The 17,210-nt window shown below is 55.0% G+C and overlaps 1 protein-coding gene and 1 long non-coding RNA gene across 4 annotated transcripts in view; both read left to right on the top strand.

Annotated features, from left to right (window-relative positions):
- Positions 1–10,288, top strand: part of DNAJB6 (DnaJ heat shock protein family (Hsp40) member B6) — an 83,777-nt gene extending 73,489 nt beyond the window's left edge. The window contains exons 9-10 of one of the 2 annotated variants that reach the window (XM_003896928.4): positions 2,583–2,789; positions 8,787–10,288. In XM_003896928.4, the coding sequence (XP_003896977.1) occupies positions 2,583–2,789; positions 8,787–8,869 (290 nt within the window). In that variant the 3' untranslated portion in view covers positions 8,870–10,288. Of the gene's footprint in view, positions 1–2,582; positions 3,247–8,786 lie in introns of those variants that run through there. The other variant, XM_009204307.4, reaches the window with a different exon arrangement.
- Positions 10,289–11,713: 1,425 nt separating this feature from the next.
- On the top strand, positions 11,714–16,117 carry LOC103883375. 2 transcript variants are annotated; one of them, XR_645593.4, is made up of 3 exons: positions 11,714–11,878; positions 11,969–12,079; positions 15,068–16,117. It is a non-coding gene; the product is annotated as an uncharacterized LOC103883375 (long non-coding RNA). The 2 variants fall into 2 exon arrangements; XR_004183058.1 differs by having other exon boundaries at positions 11,714–12,079.
- Positions 16,118–17,210: the final 1,093 nt, after the last annotated feature.

Here is a 17,210-nt window from a genome sequence, read left to right as displayed (position 1 = left end):
GTATCATCTTCAAAGTCATGGCGGAGAATTGGGTGTAATCCTCCTGGAGGCGGGAACGGGCTTGGCACCGGCAGGTTCCGGTTGGCCCTTTGCTGCTGTGTGTGTGGGTCCCCTCGTCTTTCCTCTCTCCCTCCAAGGTGGGACGTGGTACCCTGGGAGCAGCTGTGCTGAGTCTCTCCTTGGTGTCCAAGGGGCTGGGACGGTCCAGGGTCCACAGGTGTCACCGGGGCAGCCTGCCCCTTTGAGCTTCCGTGTCAGATCTGGAAGCCATGTTGCCACACAACAGCAAGTTCGCAGCACTGTCTCCATGTGTCCCGCTCTCCTGCCAGGGTCCAGGCAGCTGGGAAACAGCCTTGGTTTGCTGAGAAGCTGCGTCCTGGGTGTCCCTGTCCCAGAGCCCTCCTCGCTCCCAGCCTGCAACTGGGGCCTGGTCAGGGGACCCTGCATGTTTCCTCCTGCCGCGGGCACGCTCAGGAAGTGCTGTGTGTGCATGACGCCCGCACGCACGGCCTGTGTGCTGGGGGCTGTTTTCCTTCACTCACATCATAGAATCGCAGACAGCAGCCCTGCCACCTGTTCATTCTGCCCGTGAGCACACGGAGTTCCCAAGGGGAGAACTGGCCCCGGGCTAGGTGACCCCTCTCAGCTCAGCAGTTCCGCGTGATGCCGAGACATGCGTGTGTTCTCCTGGTGTAGCCATCTCAGCAGGGGCCCTGGGGTCCCCTGGCAGGATGTGCGGGCCGGTGTTGACAATGGGTGTCATAGGTGAAGCCTCACAGCCTGCATTTACGGTGCATGGTTAAATGGTCCCCAAAATCACATTCTGTATTCACAGTGTGGGGAAATAGGATGGGGGTAGAAGGTGACATCTGAGGCCTGCGCCTCCTCTTGGGTTTGCTGAGTTCCAGAAACGACCGAGCCCTGTGGGCGCCGTGCTGCAGCTTTAGGGTTTTGTGAGGCTTGCCCTCCCCTCTGGGGACATGCAGGCCCCAGGTTGCGAGTTGCCCAGGTCTTGGTATTCCTTGGAGATGAATTCTGCACTTGTGTGAGGGTCTTCCTTAGGCGAGCATCACCATCGTGGTCTCCAAGGACCAGAGCCTGGCCTGAGGGGACAGCCTGAGAGCAGGTTCCTTCCTGACCTCAGAGCCAGTTGTCTCCATTGTGGGTGATCACATTTGAGCTCCTGGGGCGGGCCCCGGGCCTGGCACTCAGCATGGAAGTGGCCTATAGGCCAGTTTAATTGGAGAAGCTCCTGAATGTCCGTCGATCTCAGTCCGTTGTGTTTCAGGCGCGTTTCAGTGGCTGAGTGCTCCTTAGTGCCGGTGGGGAAGTGAGGAGGACGGGCCGCCTCTGGCTTAAACTCCGTGCTGTGCCACGGGAGGGGTCTGCCTTGCTTCACATCTGCGCAGGGCTCGGGGCCCGAAGTGCTGGGTGTGACATGTTTTAGACACATTTTAGAGTTTGCAGAGGGACGAGGAACCCACCAGCTACGGCCTCACACGCTTTGCTCCTGGAGCTGCCGCTGCCTCCCTCACATCCACACAGCGACTGTCACTCACACCTTCAGAGAATCACAGTAGAGATCATTCTGCGAATATTGTTTTCTTATTTTTATTCCTCGTATCCATCAGTGTTCAAAACATTTTTTCTGTATTTCTTTTTTTTTTTTTTTTTGAGATGGAGTCTCACTGTGTCCCCCAGGCTGGAGTGCAGTGGTGCGATCTCGGCTCACTGCAAGCTCCGCCTCCCAGGTTCTCACCATTCTCCTGCCTCAGCCTCCCGAGTAGCTGGGACTACAGGTGCCGCCACCTCGGCCGGCTAATTTTTTGTATTTTTAGTAGAGACGGGGTTTCACCGTGTTAGCCAGGATGGTCTTGAACTCCTGACCTCATGATCTGCCTGCCTCAGGCTCCCAAAGTGCTGGGATTACAGGCGTGAGCCACCGCGCCTGGCCTATATTTCTTTTTTTTAATGCACAGCCTTCCAATGACTTTTTCTGTATTTCAAAAGATTAATGAAAGCACAACTTTTCAGAGCATTGAGGAGCCGGCCTGTCTTGGGGGTGTGTGTGTGTTGTGTGGGGCCAGAGCTGGAGCTGCACTGGCGTGGCCCTGCCTTGGGCGGAGCTGTGGCTCCCGTGGGCACCGCTGCCGCGGCCACAGATTTATTCCAGCACGAGGCGGAGAGGGGGTGTCTTCTGTGTGTGGACTCGGAGGATGAAATCGCCAGCTGGACCCAGAGCCTTTCTTCCCCAGGGTGGCCCAGCTGGCTGATTCTGACAGTGAATTTGTCAGCCCTGGGCTGTGATTTCAGGGGGGCACTCTCGCTCTTGGAAGGGGCGTGTTGGTTGTGCCAAAGCTGGTGGGGCGGGGAGCCGCTTCTTCAGGAGAGAGAGGGGTGATTTTCAGATGACTCTTTTCCCGCTCTTGGAGCATTAAGTTCTGGCCCCAGCGGTGCCACTGAAGAAAGGCGATAACCTCTTTCTCCTCCCCAGAGATGACGCGTCTGTCAGGGAGACCCTTGCTCTGGAGGGGGCCGGCTGCCGCTCACTCACGGCCGTCTCTCTCCCACTGTGCTTGCAGGTGTGGCCGACGAGGATGCCCTCGCTGAGGAATGCATGCGGAGAGGCCAGAACGCCCTGCCAGCCCAGCCTGCCAGCTTCCGCCCGCCGAAGCCGCCCCGGCCTGCCTCACTGCTCAGACATGCGCCTCACTCTCTCTATGAGGAGGAGGGCGAGCAGGACCGACCGCGGGCACCCGGGCCCTGGGACCCCCTCGCGTCCGCAGCAGGTGTGCAAAGGGAGGCAGCCGAGGAGCAGGCCCAGAGGGAGACTTCCGTGGGTGCCAGAGGACAGCGAGGACACAAACCGCGCCTGTGCTGCTGTGTTCTGACCTGAGCGGGCGGGGGAGGGCGGGGCGGGAGGAGGTGGCTTCGCTCTGTTCCCCTCCCGCCCGCAGCCCCCACGCCACGGTGGCTCGGGCCCCCCACCTTTAAACCGGGGTCCCCGTGTCCTTTACACAGTGTGTTGCTCCCCAAAGGATGACAGAGCTGCCACGGCAGTGCGAGGTGCTGCTTTTACCGTAGACGTGCCTTTCCGTAGCTTTCAGTGTAGAGGTTGAGGCCTGTGGCTTAGGCCAGGTGGTCTCGTGTGGGGGGGTCTGCATCTGTTCCTGCCCCTCCATCAGCTTCACCTTCTCATGCCTTCTTCTGCGCTGGGTGCAGAACAAAAGACCCCCTCAAGTCAGACCTCCTTGTGAAGCGTAGTCTGCCCGCTCACCCGCCGTGGGGTTCTTGGCCGCCCTGCCCGCCGCCCACCTCTTAGGGAGCTGGAGAGTCTCTGAAGTGAGTGTCCCGGAGAAGTTCTGGGTCACCCTGAGGACGTGCTGTGCATGTGGGCTTGGCCCTGACTGCCTACTACAGCCCAGGGTCTGTTTAGTGTGAACCGTGCACCGGTTGGAAGCATTTGTGCCCCCTCTGGTTCTTATCACTGCACGCAGTGAGGGGACCCAGCCGCTCCTGTCGTGCAGGGAGAGAGGGATGGCTGATCTCTGGGTTTGGGGGACCTGAGCGGATGTCCTGAGGTTACTTCTGTGGATGTGGGCGGAACAGCACTGTCTAAGCAGGACAGGAGAAGAAGCGGGCAGGTCTCTCCCTTTCCCTTCATGGAACTTTCTATTGAAAAATTAGCCCCTTCCAGTCCTCCTTGGATGAAGCACAGTTGCGGTTACGCTTCCGGGGAGGACGGAAGGTGCACCCCCAGCCATGAGAGCCTCAGGATGCGATGCCTGTGGGTGGGCCCAGCAGCCCCTCCAGCTGGCCGGCCGCCCACCCTGCTGTGCCGACTTTGCCATGTGAGTGTGCTGTGTCACTGAGTGACAAACAGAGGCAGTTGCAGGCTGTGTGCGCCCAGAAAGAACTCCCCATGCACTGAGTGGGTGTGGGGGAGGCTCCCCAGGATCCCTGCACTGAGTGGGCGCGGGGAAGGTTCCCCAGGATCCCTGCACTGAGTGGGTGTGGGGGAGGCTCCCAGGGTCCCATTGGTATGGGTGTCGGGGAGGCTCCCCAGGATCCCTGCACTGAGTGGGCGTGAGGGGAGGCTCCCCAGGATCCTTGTACTGAGTGTGTGTGGGGGAGGCTCCCCAGGATCCCTGCACTGGCGGTGTGGGAAGCTCAGGATCCTTGTACTGAGTGGGTGTGGGGAGGCTCCCCAGGATCCCTACACTGGCCGAGGAGCCTCGGGGGAGGTTCCCCAGGAGTTCCTTCGTGAGTGGGTGTCGGGGAGGCTCCCCAGGATCCTGCACTGAGTGGGCTTGGGGAATGCTCCCCAGGGTTCCCTTCATTGAGTGGGTGTGGGGGAGGCTCCCCAGGATCCCTGCACTGAGCGGGCATGTGGGAAGGCTCCCCAGGATCTGTTGTGCACTCCTGGTACTGAAGGGTCTGAGGGCGGTAGGGAGGACGCACTGTTTGTCGATGGGTCTTTGCAAGGTGCAGGATAGAGCAGGGTCATAGCTGTAGTGTCCCTGAACCACTGGGGTGAGGAGGCCACCGGAAGCCTGGCCTGTGAGGAGCCTTGTGATTTCCCAGGCCCCAAGAATGTGGTGCACAGGTGCGAGCCGCCTGGAGGAGCCATGTTTAAAGTGAGGTGAGACTCCTGGAACAGCACCCAGCACAGGCCTGAGGCCACACCCGTATTTCAGAACTGGGCTGGTCTCCTCCTCCCAGCGACTGTGGCTGTGGGCGGAACTGATGTGGGAGGCAGGCGCTGTTCTCCCCGCGCCTCACGGCTTTGCCAGTTTGTCTCCTCGGCTTCCCTGCCATGCACCGTTTCTGAGGGGGAAACCTGGCTGACTGCTGAATCCCAACACAAACCCTTACAGCAAAGAGGCCAGCGATGGCTTTTGTTTCTGCCCGGATCCTCTTTGGGGAGCTTCCGTCCCAGAGCTTCTCCTCTCATTTGTTTCCTTTTTAATCGCTTCATGAGATCTTGAAGATACCAAAGTAACCATCAAAGATTTAAAGATGTGATTTTCATACAAATATATAATGAACACATGTCAGAGACTTTTACTTAAGTTCTTATTGAGAGATGACAGAGCTGACTCAATGGATGATTCAGGAAGCTGCTGCAGAGTTGGAGACAGAACTAGAGTGAAATTGCAAAGCAGGGTGGTTTTGGTCTCTGCAGAGGCCATTTGCGACTCACTCACCGACTCCAGGGCGCTGGTGGGTGACAAGAAAGAGGCTGAGCAAGGCTCCGCCCCTGCAGGCTCACTCATTGTATCCGGATCAGAGCACCAGCACGACCAAATCGGAACAACTGTACATGCCTGCAGACAAGGGCATGTGCTAGTGTGGGCATGACAAAGTCACACGGGTGCAGACCCCTTAGCTCCAGCCTGCTGGGTGTGCTGACCAGGGGACTCTGTAGCGATAACACAGGCTCCTGAGTCAGGATACTGGTTTGCTGCATTTTTGTGTCACTGAAGGTCTCTCTTTCCCCGAAGCCCCTTGTCACGGAAAACCCATGGCTCTCGGCCAGGCCTCTGGGTGCCTGGAAGATCCCACTGTCTTTTTGTGGGATTGGCATGTCCTGGGCAAGGTTCCTGAAAAAGGAGTACGCAGCGAGGAGACCGGCCACCCAGCAGTATTGATGGCCCCTGCTTTGGCCTCCAGCCGTCTGACCGGTCCCTGAATCGAGTAGGTCTTATTGGAGCTCCCAAGAGTGAGCGAGCTTCCACTCATGGAGTCACAGCCACGTGTGCAGCCCCCAGGCCTGGGCGGTTCTAGGGCATGATTTTTTTTAGGCTGGAAATGAGCTCTCACTTGAGATGCACCCCTCAGAATACGGAACGTACTGCTTCTGCAAGAATTTCCCCTCCTTGCATCTGGTGTGATTGACAACGGGGTGCAGTCAGTGGAAGCAGGAATGTTGGGGAGTACAGGGTACTGGGGGTGCTCCTATCCTGGTCAGCAGAGCGGCGGGTCGGCGGGGAGCGCCTGTCCCGGCTGCGTGGTGTGGGGTTCCCTGGATGACATTTGCTGCTGTGTGGAGTCCTTAACCCCAGCACTCGCCCTGCCTTAGTTCAGAGGACAGAGGCACCGCCGGGAACCCACCCGAACCTAACTCAGGCTTTGGAAAGGATGAGTGAGATTTTGTGTTTATGAATTCCACACATACGGTAGGAATATCAAGAACATGTAACTGTTAAAAAAGGAAAAGTAAAATGACTAAACATGAAAGAAAGAGTAAAACAGGTCCTTTACTTTTTTGACTGAGGAAAGCAGCCTGTCCCGGAATGCTGTAGAACGGAGCTCCCACTAAAGATTGCAATCTAACCCTGCCCTCAGCTTTCAACGGCTCGAAGTTTGTCTTTTTAATGAAACTAATTTGTGTATTTATACTTAAGGGTTTTCAACAGTTTCCAGAAGTCCTTTTCTATCAGGACGAATTTTTAAGTAGTCGCTGATGGGAGAGTGTGCCTCTGTGGTCTGTGCCCGAGGCTGGCGGTCCCACGAAGGTCTGGAGCCCGCAAACCGGTGCCCAAGGCCATGTCTGTGATTCGCAGGAGGTTCAGGTGACAGGAGGGCTTGCTCTGTTTTTCTCACTTCAATTTTGGACTTTTTTTTTTGAGACTGTCTCGCTCTGTCACCCAGGCTGGAGTGCAGTGGCATGATCTCGGCTCACTGCAACTTCTGCCTCGAGGGTTCTGGTGATTTTCCTGCCTCACCTCCCGAGTGGCTGGGACTACAGGCGCCCACCACCACATCTGGCTAATTTTTGTATTTTTAGTAGAGATGTGGTTTCTCCATGTTGGACAGGCTGGTCTCGAACTCCTGACCTCAGGTGATCCCCTGCTTCAGCCTCCCAAAGTGTTGGGATTACAGGCGTGAGCCACCACGCCCAGCAATATTGGAGGCTTGAAGAATACCGGAAAGGGGTTTCTTTGTGGCGGACCCGCCCCTCCCCCACCCTCCCCGGCAGCCCCAGGGCGGTGAGGGTGACTGCAGTGTGGTCACCTCAGGCTTTCCGGCCCTAACTCGTAAAGGACCGGCGGCAGCAGTTGCTTTAAAGAAGCTCCTGTTACTCCCTTTGTTCTGGGGTCTTGGTAAAGTTTGCTTTCCCGAAGCTCAGGAACCACCGCAGGCCGGGCTGACCCCCCCACCACGCCCCCATCCCACGGGGTCCCTCGGGTCCTGGGACACGAAGATCCTCTGGGGGACACGGCCTCCGAGAGCTGGCTCTGCCCAGGCCGCGCTCCAGTCAGGGGGTTCCCCGCGTGCTCCTCGGGAGGGGGATCTCCTGGCTTCCTCCCGCTTCCTTTCCTTTCCTCTGCGTTTTCTGCAGAGCCGCCTCCCTGCTTTGGAAGCAGGTCCTCAGCGGCCTGGCAGCCGGCAACGGCGCACATGCCCCTCTGTTCTTTCTTTCGTTCCGTAACTTAAGGCACATTTCCTAAAAACGCAGCATGGAACGCTTGGCAGTTCACAGAACGCGCATCTTGCGCTGCTCCCTCGTAGGGCGGTTAGGACGCGCTCGGCTCTAGTGGAAAGCTGCGAAGGTGGCAGCCTCCACTGTGCACAGGCCACAGGCGAGTGTGGTGTGGTGTGTGGCTGTGGGTGTGGACTGGATCTGCAGGCTTGTCCCCTCCCGTGGAGAGCTGTCGGGGTCCGGGCAGTGCTCAGTGGTGACAGCCACGGCACATTTGAAAGTCCACGTGTGTTTGCCCCACTGTGGTCCAGGACACGCGTGAGCCACACTCAGTGGACTTGCACCTGTGACATGCTGGTCAGCATGGCGGCCGTCAGCTGGGCGTGGAATGCATGTAGTTGGAGCCCGCCCTCGGCCCACCATGATTGTGATTCTCTGGGGCAAGTCCTGAGTGTGGGCAGGGCCTGAGGCCCCGGAGAGGGCTGTGAGCAGGCTCCTCCCAGTGAGGCACGATGCCACGATGTGAAGTTGCGTGGGTCTTTGGAGTGTTCTCCTGGCAGGTCGAGGGCCCGTGCGTGTGGGACCCAGGCCCGCCCTGCCTGCTGCCGGCCATGTTCCCTGTGCCCCGTCATGTTGACAATTGTGGCCAAATTCAACATCAGGCCCGTTTCCTGCACCCATGTTGGCACACACTGAGTCCAAGACAATTTCTGCAGAAATGAATCCAGAGGTGTTTATTTCTGGCACGTTGGATCAGATGTTCAGAGGGTGGGCGTCTTTCTCCCTGCGCTTCAGCTGGATCAGTCAGTGTCAGCCGTTGGCTTTAGCAAAAGGAAAATGAAAGGTTACTTTCCTCCAATAAGAAATGGGACTTTCCCACGCCGGATGGCACAGAGCCCGCAAACGTGAGGCCAGTCCACGCCAAGGCTTTGCCTGCAGACAGGCTGCACTGCGGCCGGCTGGGGAAGCAGAGGAGACCGCGGACACCCTCCCCACAGCGGGGCGCAGCTTTGCGCAGGCCCAGTGTGCGCTCTGAAGGGCGAGCCTAGGGCGGGGTTCCGGGGCTGAGGCGCGGCCGTGCCCAGCGTGGGCCTCTAGCTCTGCTGCTGGGCGGAGCTTGGATAGGTGGGAGCCCTCACTTCTCTGCAGGGTGGCGAAGCTCTCTGGGTAGTGTGAGCGGTTCTCAACGTGCACCTTGGAAAGTCAGCTCCCGTTTTGAGGTGCAGGTGTGGCCCAGATAGACGACTTCATTTTGTTGCTTTTTGTTCTTAACATGGGGAAATATTGAGAAAACATGTTTGGCTCTTGCTGGGGAAGCAGTGCTGTTCCGCACAGTGTTTTACAAGCCGTGTTTCCTTAGGATTCAAAGAAGGTGGCAAGAGGAAGAAGCAGAAGCAGAGAGAGGAGTCCAAGAAGAAGAAGTCGACCAAAGGCAATCACTAGACCGGACTCGAGGCGCGCGGTGCACCCCCGGACGCTGGCGCTCCCCCGTGCTCGGCGCGCGGTCGTGCACACGCGCTAGGTAGCGGCGTTGGGGCAGGACTGTCTCGAGGCCACACTCGCTCGGCAGGATTATGCGATCACGGATCAGTCAGAGCAGGGTCAGGAGACGGGGCTGACGGCACGGGTGGCGGGGATAGACTTTTGGGATGCGGCCGCGACTCTCTGCTTCTCTCCAGCGCTCAATCTGCTAGCATTTTCCTCTAGTGCTTCCGGATCCTCTTCATTCTTTTCGGCTACTCAACCACTCCGCGTGCTGCTGGAATATTTCTAGCTTTAGGAGTACAGTAGGGCGCAGACAGCTAACTGAGTAACATTCATGAAATGAGGCTCTTTCCTGTGGCGGCGTAGTGTTTGGAATTAAAGTAATTCAGTGGAGTGTAACTTAGAGAATATCGCAAGTGACACACTGACTCCTGCACCTTTTCCTCAGAGCAATCCCGCCACACCAATAGAAGGCTGTCGTGAATCCCATCAGATGTAAAATCATTCCTTCTGTTTACTCTTTTAATTTGCATCCTCTGCAGGTAGTCCAAATTCAACTTCAAATATGGTGTAGGTTTTGCTAGATTCCATATTTTTTTTTTCTCGGATTTTTGCTAATTATTGTTAGCAAAATTTTTTGCTCAGCGGCACCCTCCCCTAGTGTCCATGGGTTAGGGCCGTGCTGGGGAAAACGGGCCGGTATTTACACACGCACAAAACACCCAGAGACGGCACAAGGAGGTTGAACTAATGTTTCAGTTCGCGAACATTGACTCCTTATGAAAGTCACTTCTAACTAGAGGCACCCACTTCCGGTCATTATTTCATTTGCATGATGTATTGCTTCCTCACTTTTTGTTTTTATTGAGCACGGAGTAGAATTCCAGGGCTGCCTTGACTTCTTCCCTGCACGCTCCCTCTCAGTGACTTTCCTTCCCTTTCACATGAGGATCTGCTGTTCATGTTCCTTTTTCCTTTGTCCTCTTGGACTTGAGGGCATTGTGAAAAGCTGTGATGTGATTTTAAAATGCCAGCAATTTTAATCTAGCAGTGTTGAAGCCGGGAAGTTTCTGGCGCAATCCATGTAGCAGTGACCCAGGCTTGGGAGCCAGAAACAAGTGTGATCTGTGATGTTATTTAACACAACTGTTGCCAAAGAGTTGGCTTTGTTTATTTGGTTTTGGTGGGGAGTGGAGTTGGTTTTGGTGGGGAGTGGAGTGGTATTTGATGCTTTCTGTGGACAATGCAACCCTAAACACATCATGTATTTGGTGGAGAGTGGAGTGGTATTTGATGCTTTTTGTGGACAATGCAACCCTAAACACATCATGTATTTTAAGTGCCACCTACGTAAATAAAACATAAGCATATTGAACACAGCTTGCCTGCCGTCCTTTGTAGGCGCCAGTAAGTTGCACTGTTAAGACTGATTAAAAATGAAAGCAATTCTTCAACATTACAATTATGAAGGACAAAGTTGTGTTTTGCGGGCAGAAGTGTTGCTTCTGAAATTCTTCACTGTAAGGTGAAAACGTGACTTTAAAGCTAACACCCCCGGCAGGGCGCGGTGGCTCATGCCTGTAATCCCAGCACTTTGGGAGGCCGAGGTGGGTGGATCACTTGAGGTCAGGAGTTCAAGACTAGCCTGGCCAACATGGTGAAACCCCATCTCTACTAAAAATCCAGAAAATTAGCCGGGCATGGTGGCGCATGCCTATAATCCCAGCTGCTCGGGAGGCTGAAGCAGGAGAATTGCTTGAACCTGGGAGGTGGAGGTTGCAGTGAGCCGAGATCGCACCACTGCACTCTAGCCTGGGGGACAGAGCGAGACTCTGTCTCAAAAAAAAAAAAACTAACACCCCAGCGCACAGATGAGGTGGAAACCGGCCCTTACGAGGCGGAACGCACACTCGAGGTGTAAACTCCTGCAGCCTTCGCAGGAAACAGTGAGGCCCCGAGAGGAAAACCTTGTCCACTCGTCCTGGCTCTGCTGGCAACCAAAACAGGGCCAGACATGCGCTCAGTGCTGACGTCCTGGCGTCCGGCCTTCCTGGGGACTGAGGAAGGCAGTGCAGTAAATCGCCTTGCAGGGGGGTTGGGGGGGGTGTTTTAAAAACAAGATTAGTCCTTCTCAACTGCTCAGATCCCAGAATCTGCTGCTGAGATTGTGGCGAGGGAGGCAGGTGGTTCGACAGGTTTAGAGGTGACTGTTGTGCCCTCGACCCTGCTCGCTTGACCTCAGGGCGTCCCAGGAGCTGGCCAGGCTTTCTCAGCAGGGACACGACAGAGCCTGGAGCGCCTTCCAGACAAGCCAGGCCACACACAAGACAGGCTCTTGGCAAAGCTGCCAGAGCCCCGTCTTCACACGGTCTGGCTGCCAGGTCAACTCGTGTCACAGGCGGGTCCTCCCGTCACTGAGAGGGAGAGACCCTGACCCCAGGAGGAGGAGGGAGCTAGTGTCCATGGAGCCTGGCAGGTGCCTGGTCAGCAGGTAGGTATCTGCTTCTAAGGTGAGGAGGGGTTCTGGGGTCTACCCGACCCCTGTGCCCAGCAGCCCCATCCCCCTAGGGCGTGTTCAGGAGTGGAGTGCCACTGTGCAGACACAGCCCGCAGCTGCCTATGCCAGCATCTGCTGAGGGGCTGGGGAGGGAGCCCGGGCCCTGGGTGTGCTCAGCAGCTGCTGAGATGATGGTAAGGGGTAGTGCGGCACCTGTCATCGTCACCTTTGTGATGTCCCAAGCACTGGGGGGCCCTGCGGGGGGTGGGGAAGGCAGTGAGGTGGTGGTGGGTGGGAGGCAGGGGGCTGTGGACGGTGCGGCAGGGACTGCAGTTGTGGGACTGAGGTGGGGAGTCCTGGGGGTGTCAGGACCACAATGGGACCTCCTGGCCACCCCACTGCCAGCCCCAGGGCCACCCTGTACACCATTCACCTTTGTCAGGCACGAAGGGCTGCAGAACCCACTTTCCGTAAGTAAATACATTTAAACATTCGGAAACATTCACACCGTAACCCTAACCTGGGGGTCCCATGTGCCTTCCCTCATGTGGGCTGCACAGCTGGAGACAGGATCGGAACCGGGACATGGCGTCATCACCAGGGAGAGCTCTCTGCTCTTTTGTTCAGAGGCCTGGGAAAGTGGGACCATGACGTGAATAACCACACCTGAGGTAAACACATTTGCTTTTGTTTTTGTTTGTTTTTTTGAGATGGAGTCTCACTCTGTCACTTAGGCGGGAGAGCCGTGGCACCATTATCACACCTCAGAAAATTGGTAATTCCCCCACGCCGGCTACTTCTCAGTCCATTTTCAGAAACTATTTAGTTGTATTCTTTTCTTTTTTGAGGCAGAGTCTCGCTTTGGCACCCAGGCTGGAGTGCGGTGGTTCAATCATAGCACACAGTACCCTGACCTCCTGGGCTCAAGCAATCCTCCCACCTCAGCCTCCCAAGTCGCTGCGGCTACAGATGTGCCACCATGCCTGGCTAATTTTTACATTTTCTATAGAGACAGGATTTCACCATATTGTCCAGGCTGGTCTCAAACTCCTGGGCTCAAGCAATCTGCCTGCCTCAGCCTCCCAAAGTATTGAGATTGCAGGTGTGAGCCACTGTGCCTGGCCCGTCATTTTTTTGTTTTTGTTTTTTTGCAGGAGACTGGAGTTTTATTGTTATACAAATCAGTCTCCCTGGCCTGTGATTTTTTAAAATTTGACTTCAGTCAAGACTACACACTGCATTTAGTTGTCATGTGTATTAAGTCTTTGTATGCTTTTACCTTTTATTATGAAAAATCTTAATGTCCAAATTGTGTGTTTGGAACAGGTAACTGTAGGAATGAACCCCTCTCCCCCACCCAGAGGTGCACAGCGCCTGCCCCTCTTGTGTATCTGCACCCCCTCCCCATCATGTTTTTTTGTTTTTGTTTTGAGACAGAGTCTTGCTCTGTTTCCCAGGCTGGAGTGCACTGGTGTGATCTGACTCACTGCAACCTCTGCCTCACGGGTTCAAGGGATTCTCCTGCCTCAGCCTCCGGAGTAGCTGGGATTACAAGTGCCCGCCACCACGCCCAGCTAATTTTTGTATCTTTAGTAGAGACAGGAGTTTCACCATACTGGCCAGGCTGGTCTCAGACTCCTGACCTCAAGTGATCCACCTGCCTCGGCCTCCCAAAGTGCTGGGATGACAGGTGTGAGTCACTGCGCCTGGCTCCCATCCTGTTTTGAAGTCAGTCCTGGGCTATGCATGACTTCATCTGTCAATATCTGACCTGCGTTTCCTCCAAGCTTCTTGGCTGAAATTCTTCGGTAAAGATAGATTTTCCTTATCCACTGCTTGGGTCCCAGAAGTACAGTTTCTGCTTCAAAAGGCCCCGCACATTCTTGTTTTTCTCGAGTCCCAGCGTCTAGAGCGACCGGCTGGCTCCCTGGCTCCTCCGAGGACCCCGAGGTGACCAGCGGCTTTGTCTAGTTCCATCGTGAGCCCACAAGCGGGGATTGCACTTGTGGTGTTCCACGGTTGGGGCCATTGCCTTTGGAAGCTCGGATGGCTGCGTCTTGGGGCGATAGACTGACTCCTCGGTGCCTGCAGTTTGTGCTGGCCTCAGGGCCTCGGCTGCTCCGGGTCCTGCCTGGAGATGCCCAAGGCTGCCTCTGTGGACGGAGGGAGAGGGTATTTTTTAAAGAGAAAATTCATATTAGGATATATAATATAAAGGATTTGTGTTAATATTTCCAGTTCAAATTTAGGATTACAGGGTTTTCACTATTTGGATTTTATATCAGATTTTTTCTTTTACTCTGAGAATTTGAATTCTTTTTTTTTTTTTGAAATGGACTTGCTCTGTCACCCAGGCTGAAGTGCAGTGGCATGATCTCGGCTCACTGCAGCCTCCAACTCTCAGGTTCTAGTGATTCTCCTGCCTCAGCCTCCTGAGTAGCTGGGATTACAAGTGCCTACCACCATTTTTGTATTTGTAATACAGATGGGATTTTACCATATCCGCCAGGCTGGTCTCAAACTCCTGGTCTTAGGTGATCCACCTGCCTCAGCCTCCCACAGTGTTGGAATTACAGGTGTGAGCCCACCACGTCCAGCCAGATTTTTAGTTCTTTTTTTTTTTTTTGAGACGGAGTCTTGCTCTGTTGCCCAGGCTGGAGTGCAGTGGCGTGATCTCGGCTCACTGCAAGCTCCACCTTCTGGGTTCATGCCATTCTCCTGCCTCAGCCTCCCAAGTAGCTGGGACTACAGGCGCCCGCTGCCACGCTCGGCTAATTTTTTTGTATTTTTTAATAGAGCCGGTTTCACTGTGTTAGCCAGGATGGGCTTGATCTCCTGACCTCGTGATCCACCTGCCTCAGCATCCTAAAGTGCTGGGATTACAGGCGTGAGCTACTGCGCCCAGCCAATTTTTAGTTCTTAATACATAACATAGTTACTTATTTGATATATAGAAAATAATATAATTAAAAAATTTAAAAAAATAAAAAAATTCAGAGCTCTTCAATCCTTTTTCTTTTCTTTTCTTTTCTTTTCTTTTCTTTTCTTTTCTTTTTTTTTTTTTTGAGACAGTCTTGCTCTGTCGCCCAGGCTAAAGTAGAGTGGTGCGATCTTGGCTCACTGCAACCTCCGCCTCCTGGTTCAAGCGATTCTCCTGTCTTAGCCTCCTGAGAAGCTGGGATTACAGGCGTGCACCACCATGCCCAGCTAATTTTTGTATTTTCAGTAGAGACGGAGTTTTGCCATGTTGGCCAGGCTGGTCTCGAACTCCTGACCTCAGGTGATCCACGCGCCTCGGCCTCCCAGTGCTGGGATTACAGGGGTGAGCCTCTGCGCCCGACCCCATGGTTTTTCTTAGGCCATGACACTGGGATGCGTAAATCTTGAGAAAATCCCTCTTGGTGTGGCTAAGTCAACAACTCGGTAGACCCTTAGCTTCATTTATTTCCTTTTACTTTCAGCGTCTAGGATTTAAAAAATGTTTGCTCTGAACGTGTTCATGGTTCCAAAGCAAAATTCACAAAGGAGGCGCCGTCAGGGGAGTCCGGCTTCCGTGCCTGCCCCTCCCCGCAGCGGGCTTTCATTTCCATTTGTTTTTTAGCTTCCATTTCAATACATTAAACATAAACAAAAATTACTTTTATTTATAATTTAATCAGATAATATTTAAATAAGCACGAAGCAATCCTTCACTCCTGCCTTTGCTTTTCCTTCCTGGGCGTCTGGAGAGCTGTGCGCCTCACCGGCCGAGCTGCCGCGTTCTGGACCTGCCCCTGCCCTCCCCGAGCTGCTCACCTGGATCTCTGCCTCCTGCGATCTGAGAGGCATCGGGCCTAGAGGCCAGAGGACCTGCAGTCACACATCTCGGCCCAGCACAACCCGTGCGTGGGGCAGGAGATGCGGGACCTTCCTCCAGTGTGGCGGGAGCCCCGTGTGCGCCTGGTGGTCCTGCTGGAGATGCTGAGTGCGGTCACCGTAGAGGTGCTGGGGCCGTGCTCCTCCAGGGTGCAGAGGGTCTCTCGCCTCTGTGCTGGCCCTTCCACTCTCCGAGACTGGTAGCCTCATCTCCCACTGCCTTGCTGTCCAGTGGCATCTGGGGCCTGGAGTACCATTCGTGAGTGGCTGCAGAACGCCGGCCTCCTCATCCTGTTACTCATCCTGCCTTTATCAGCTTGCTGTCTTCCGAAAAGAAGCTTTCCCGAGTCGAGCACGGTGGCTCATGCCTGTCATCCCAGCACTTTGGGTGGCTGAGGCAGGAGGATCCCTTGAGCCCAGGAGTTCCAGACCAGCCTGGGCACCTGAGTGAGACCCTGTCTCTACAAAAAAAACCATAAAAAAGTTAGCTGGGTGTGGTGGCATATGCCTGTAGCCCCAGCTACTCGGAGGCTGAGGCGGGAGGATCGAGTACACCCAGCCTGACCACGACACTGTGCTCCAGCCTGGGCAACAGAGTGAGACCCTATCTAAAATAAAAAAAAAAGTATTCCCTTATTGACTGGACATTGGGTTATACTGAAATGCACCTGCTACCCCATATCAAAAGTATTAATTAACTGGAGTGCACTGAGGGCCAAGCCCCAAGAGAAAGCCACGCCACCAGGGAGCAGTCGAAGGAGCAGGTCACCGTCTGCTCGGAGAAGAGGCACTCACTTTATTAACTTTAAATATTTTATTTCTAAATGTTGGGAATAAAATCATGATCATTCGTAGAAAAACCAGAAATGCAGATATGAAAACATAAATGATCCTTACCACCCGGAGACCTTGTCTTGGTAAACACACACCAGTCTGTGCCTTTGCCCAACTAGATGCTGGGAAAGACTTCACATCAGGAAACAGAGACCTCCATGAATATTTTTGTGGCACAGAATTCCTTTGTATTGAGATGAATTGATCACAGCCAAGTACCGTTCTTACTCCTGCAGGCTGACTTCCTGTGGCTGACTTCCTGTGGGCTGACTTCCTGTGGCTGAAATCCTATTTATGTTTTTGCTGCTTCTGGGGAGATTCTTGTTCCTATAGGGTCCCTTCCTGGACTTGTCTGTTGTCTTTGGGGCGGATTCCAGAACGGATGCCGCGTCGATGAGCTTTCATCCCGTGAGCCTTCCCACCCACACTCATCCTCCCTACTTGTCCTCATCCCTACTGTGCTCCTCCCTCGGCGAGGTCCCTTCCCCACCCACACCATCTCCCCTACGACCTTCACAGCACTGTTCTCCCTTGTCCTCACCTACACTTTATCCCTTCCACGCCACTGCGCTCTTCCTCATTAAGGTCTCCTTCCTTTACTCACACTATCTCTCCCTACCATCCGCCTACTTCCCCACGAGGTCCTCCCCACCCACATCCTCCCCACGAGGTCCTCCCCACCCACATCCTCCCCACGAGGTCCTCCCCACCCACACTAGTCCTCCCCACAAACTCTCATCCCCAGCAGTGCTCCTCCCTACGAGGTCCTCCCCACCCACACTCATCCTCTTCACGAGCCCTCATCCCCAGTAGTGCTCCTTCCCACGAGGTCCTCCCCACCCACACTGGTCCTCCCCACGAACTCTCATCCCCAGCTGTCTTCCTCCCCATGATCTCTCATCCCCATGGGCTCCTCCCTGCGAGCTCCTCCCCACGCACTCCTCCCCCTGCCTGCCCTGGTCCTTAGGAGGGGCCCTGCCCTCCATCCCTCGAACTTCCGCACTCTGCAGGGGGTTGGTCAGGGGCAGCTTCGCTGCGGCCCACACTGGCTGTGGACAGAGCAGGGTGCCTGGAAGGCGTCCCTAGATTCATATTTTAGAGGTTTCTGACAGG

This window comes from Papio anubis, chromosome 4, assembly GCF_008728515.1.
Source record: "Papio anubis isolate 15944 chromosome 4, Panubis1.0, whole genome shotgun sequence".
Classification (NCBI taxonomy): domain Eukaryota; kingdom Metazoa; phylum Chordata; class Mammalia; order Primates; family Cercopithecidae; genus Papio; species Papio anubis.
This window is presented reverse-complemented; position numbering and strand designations above follow the sequence as displayed.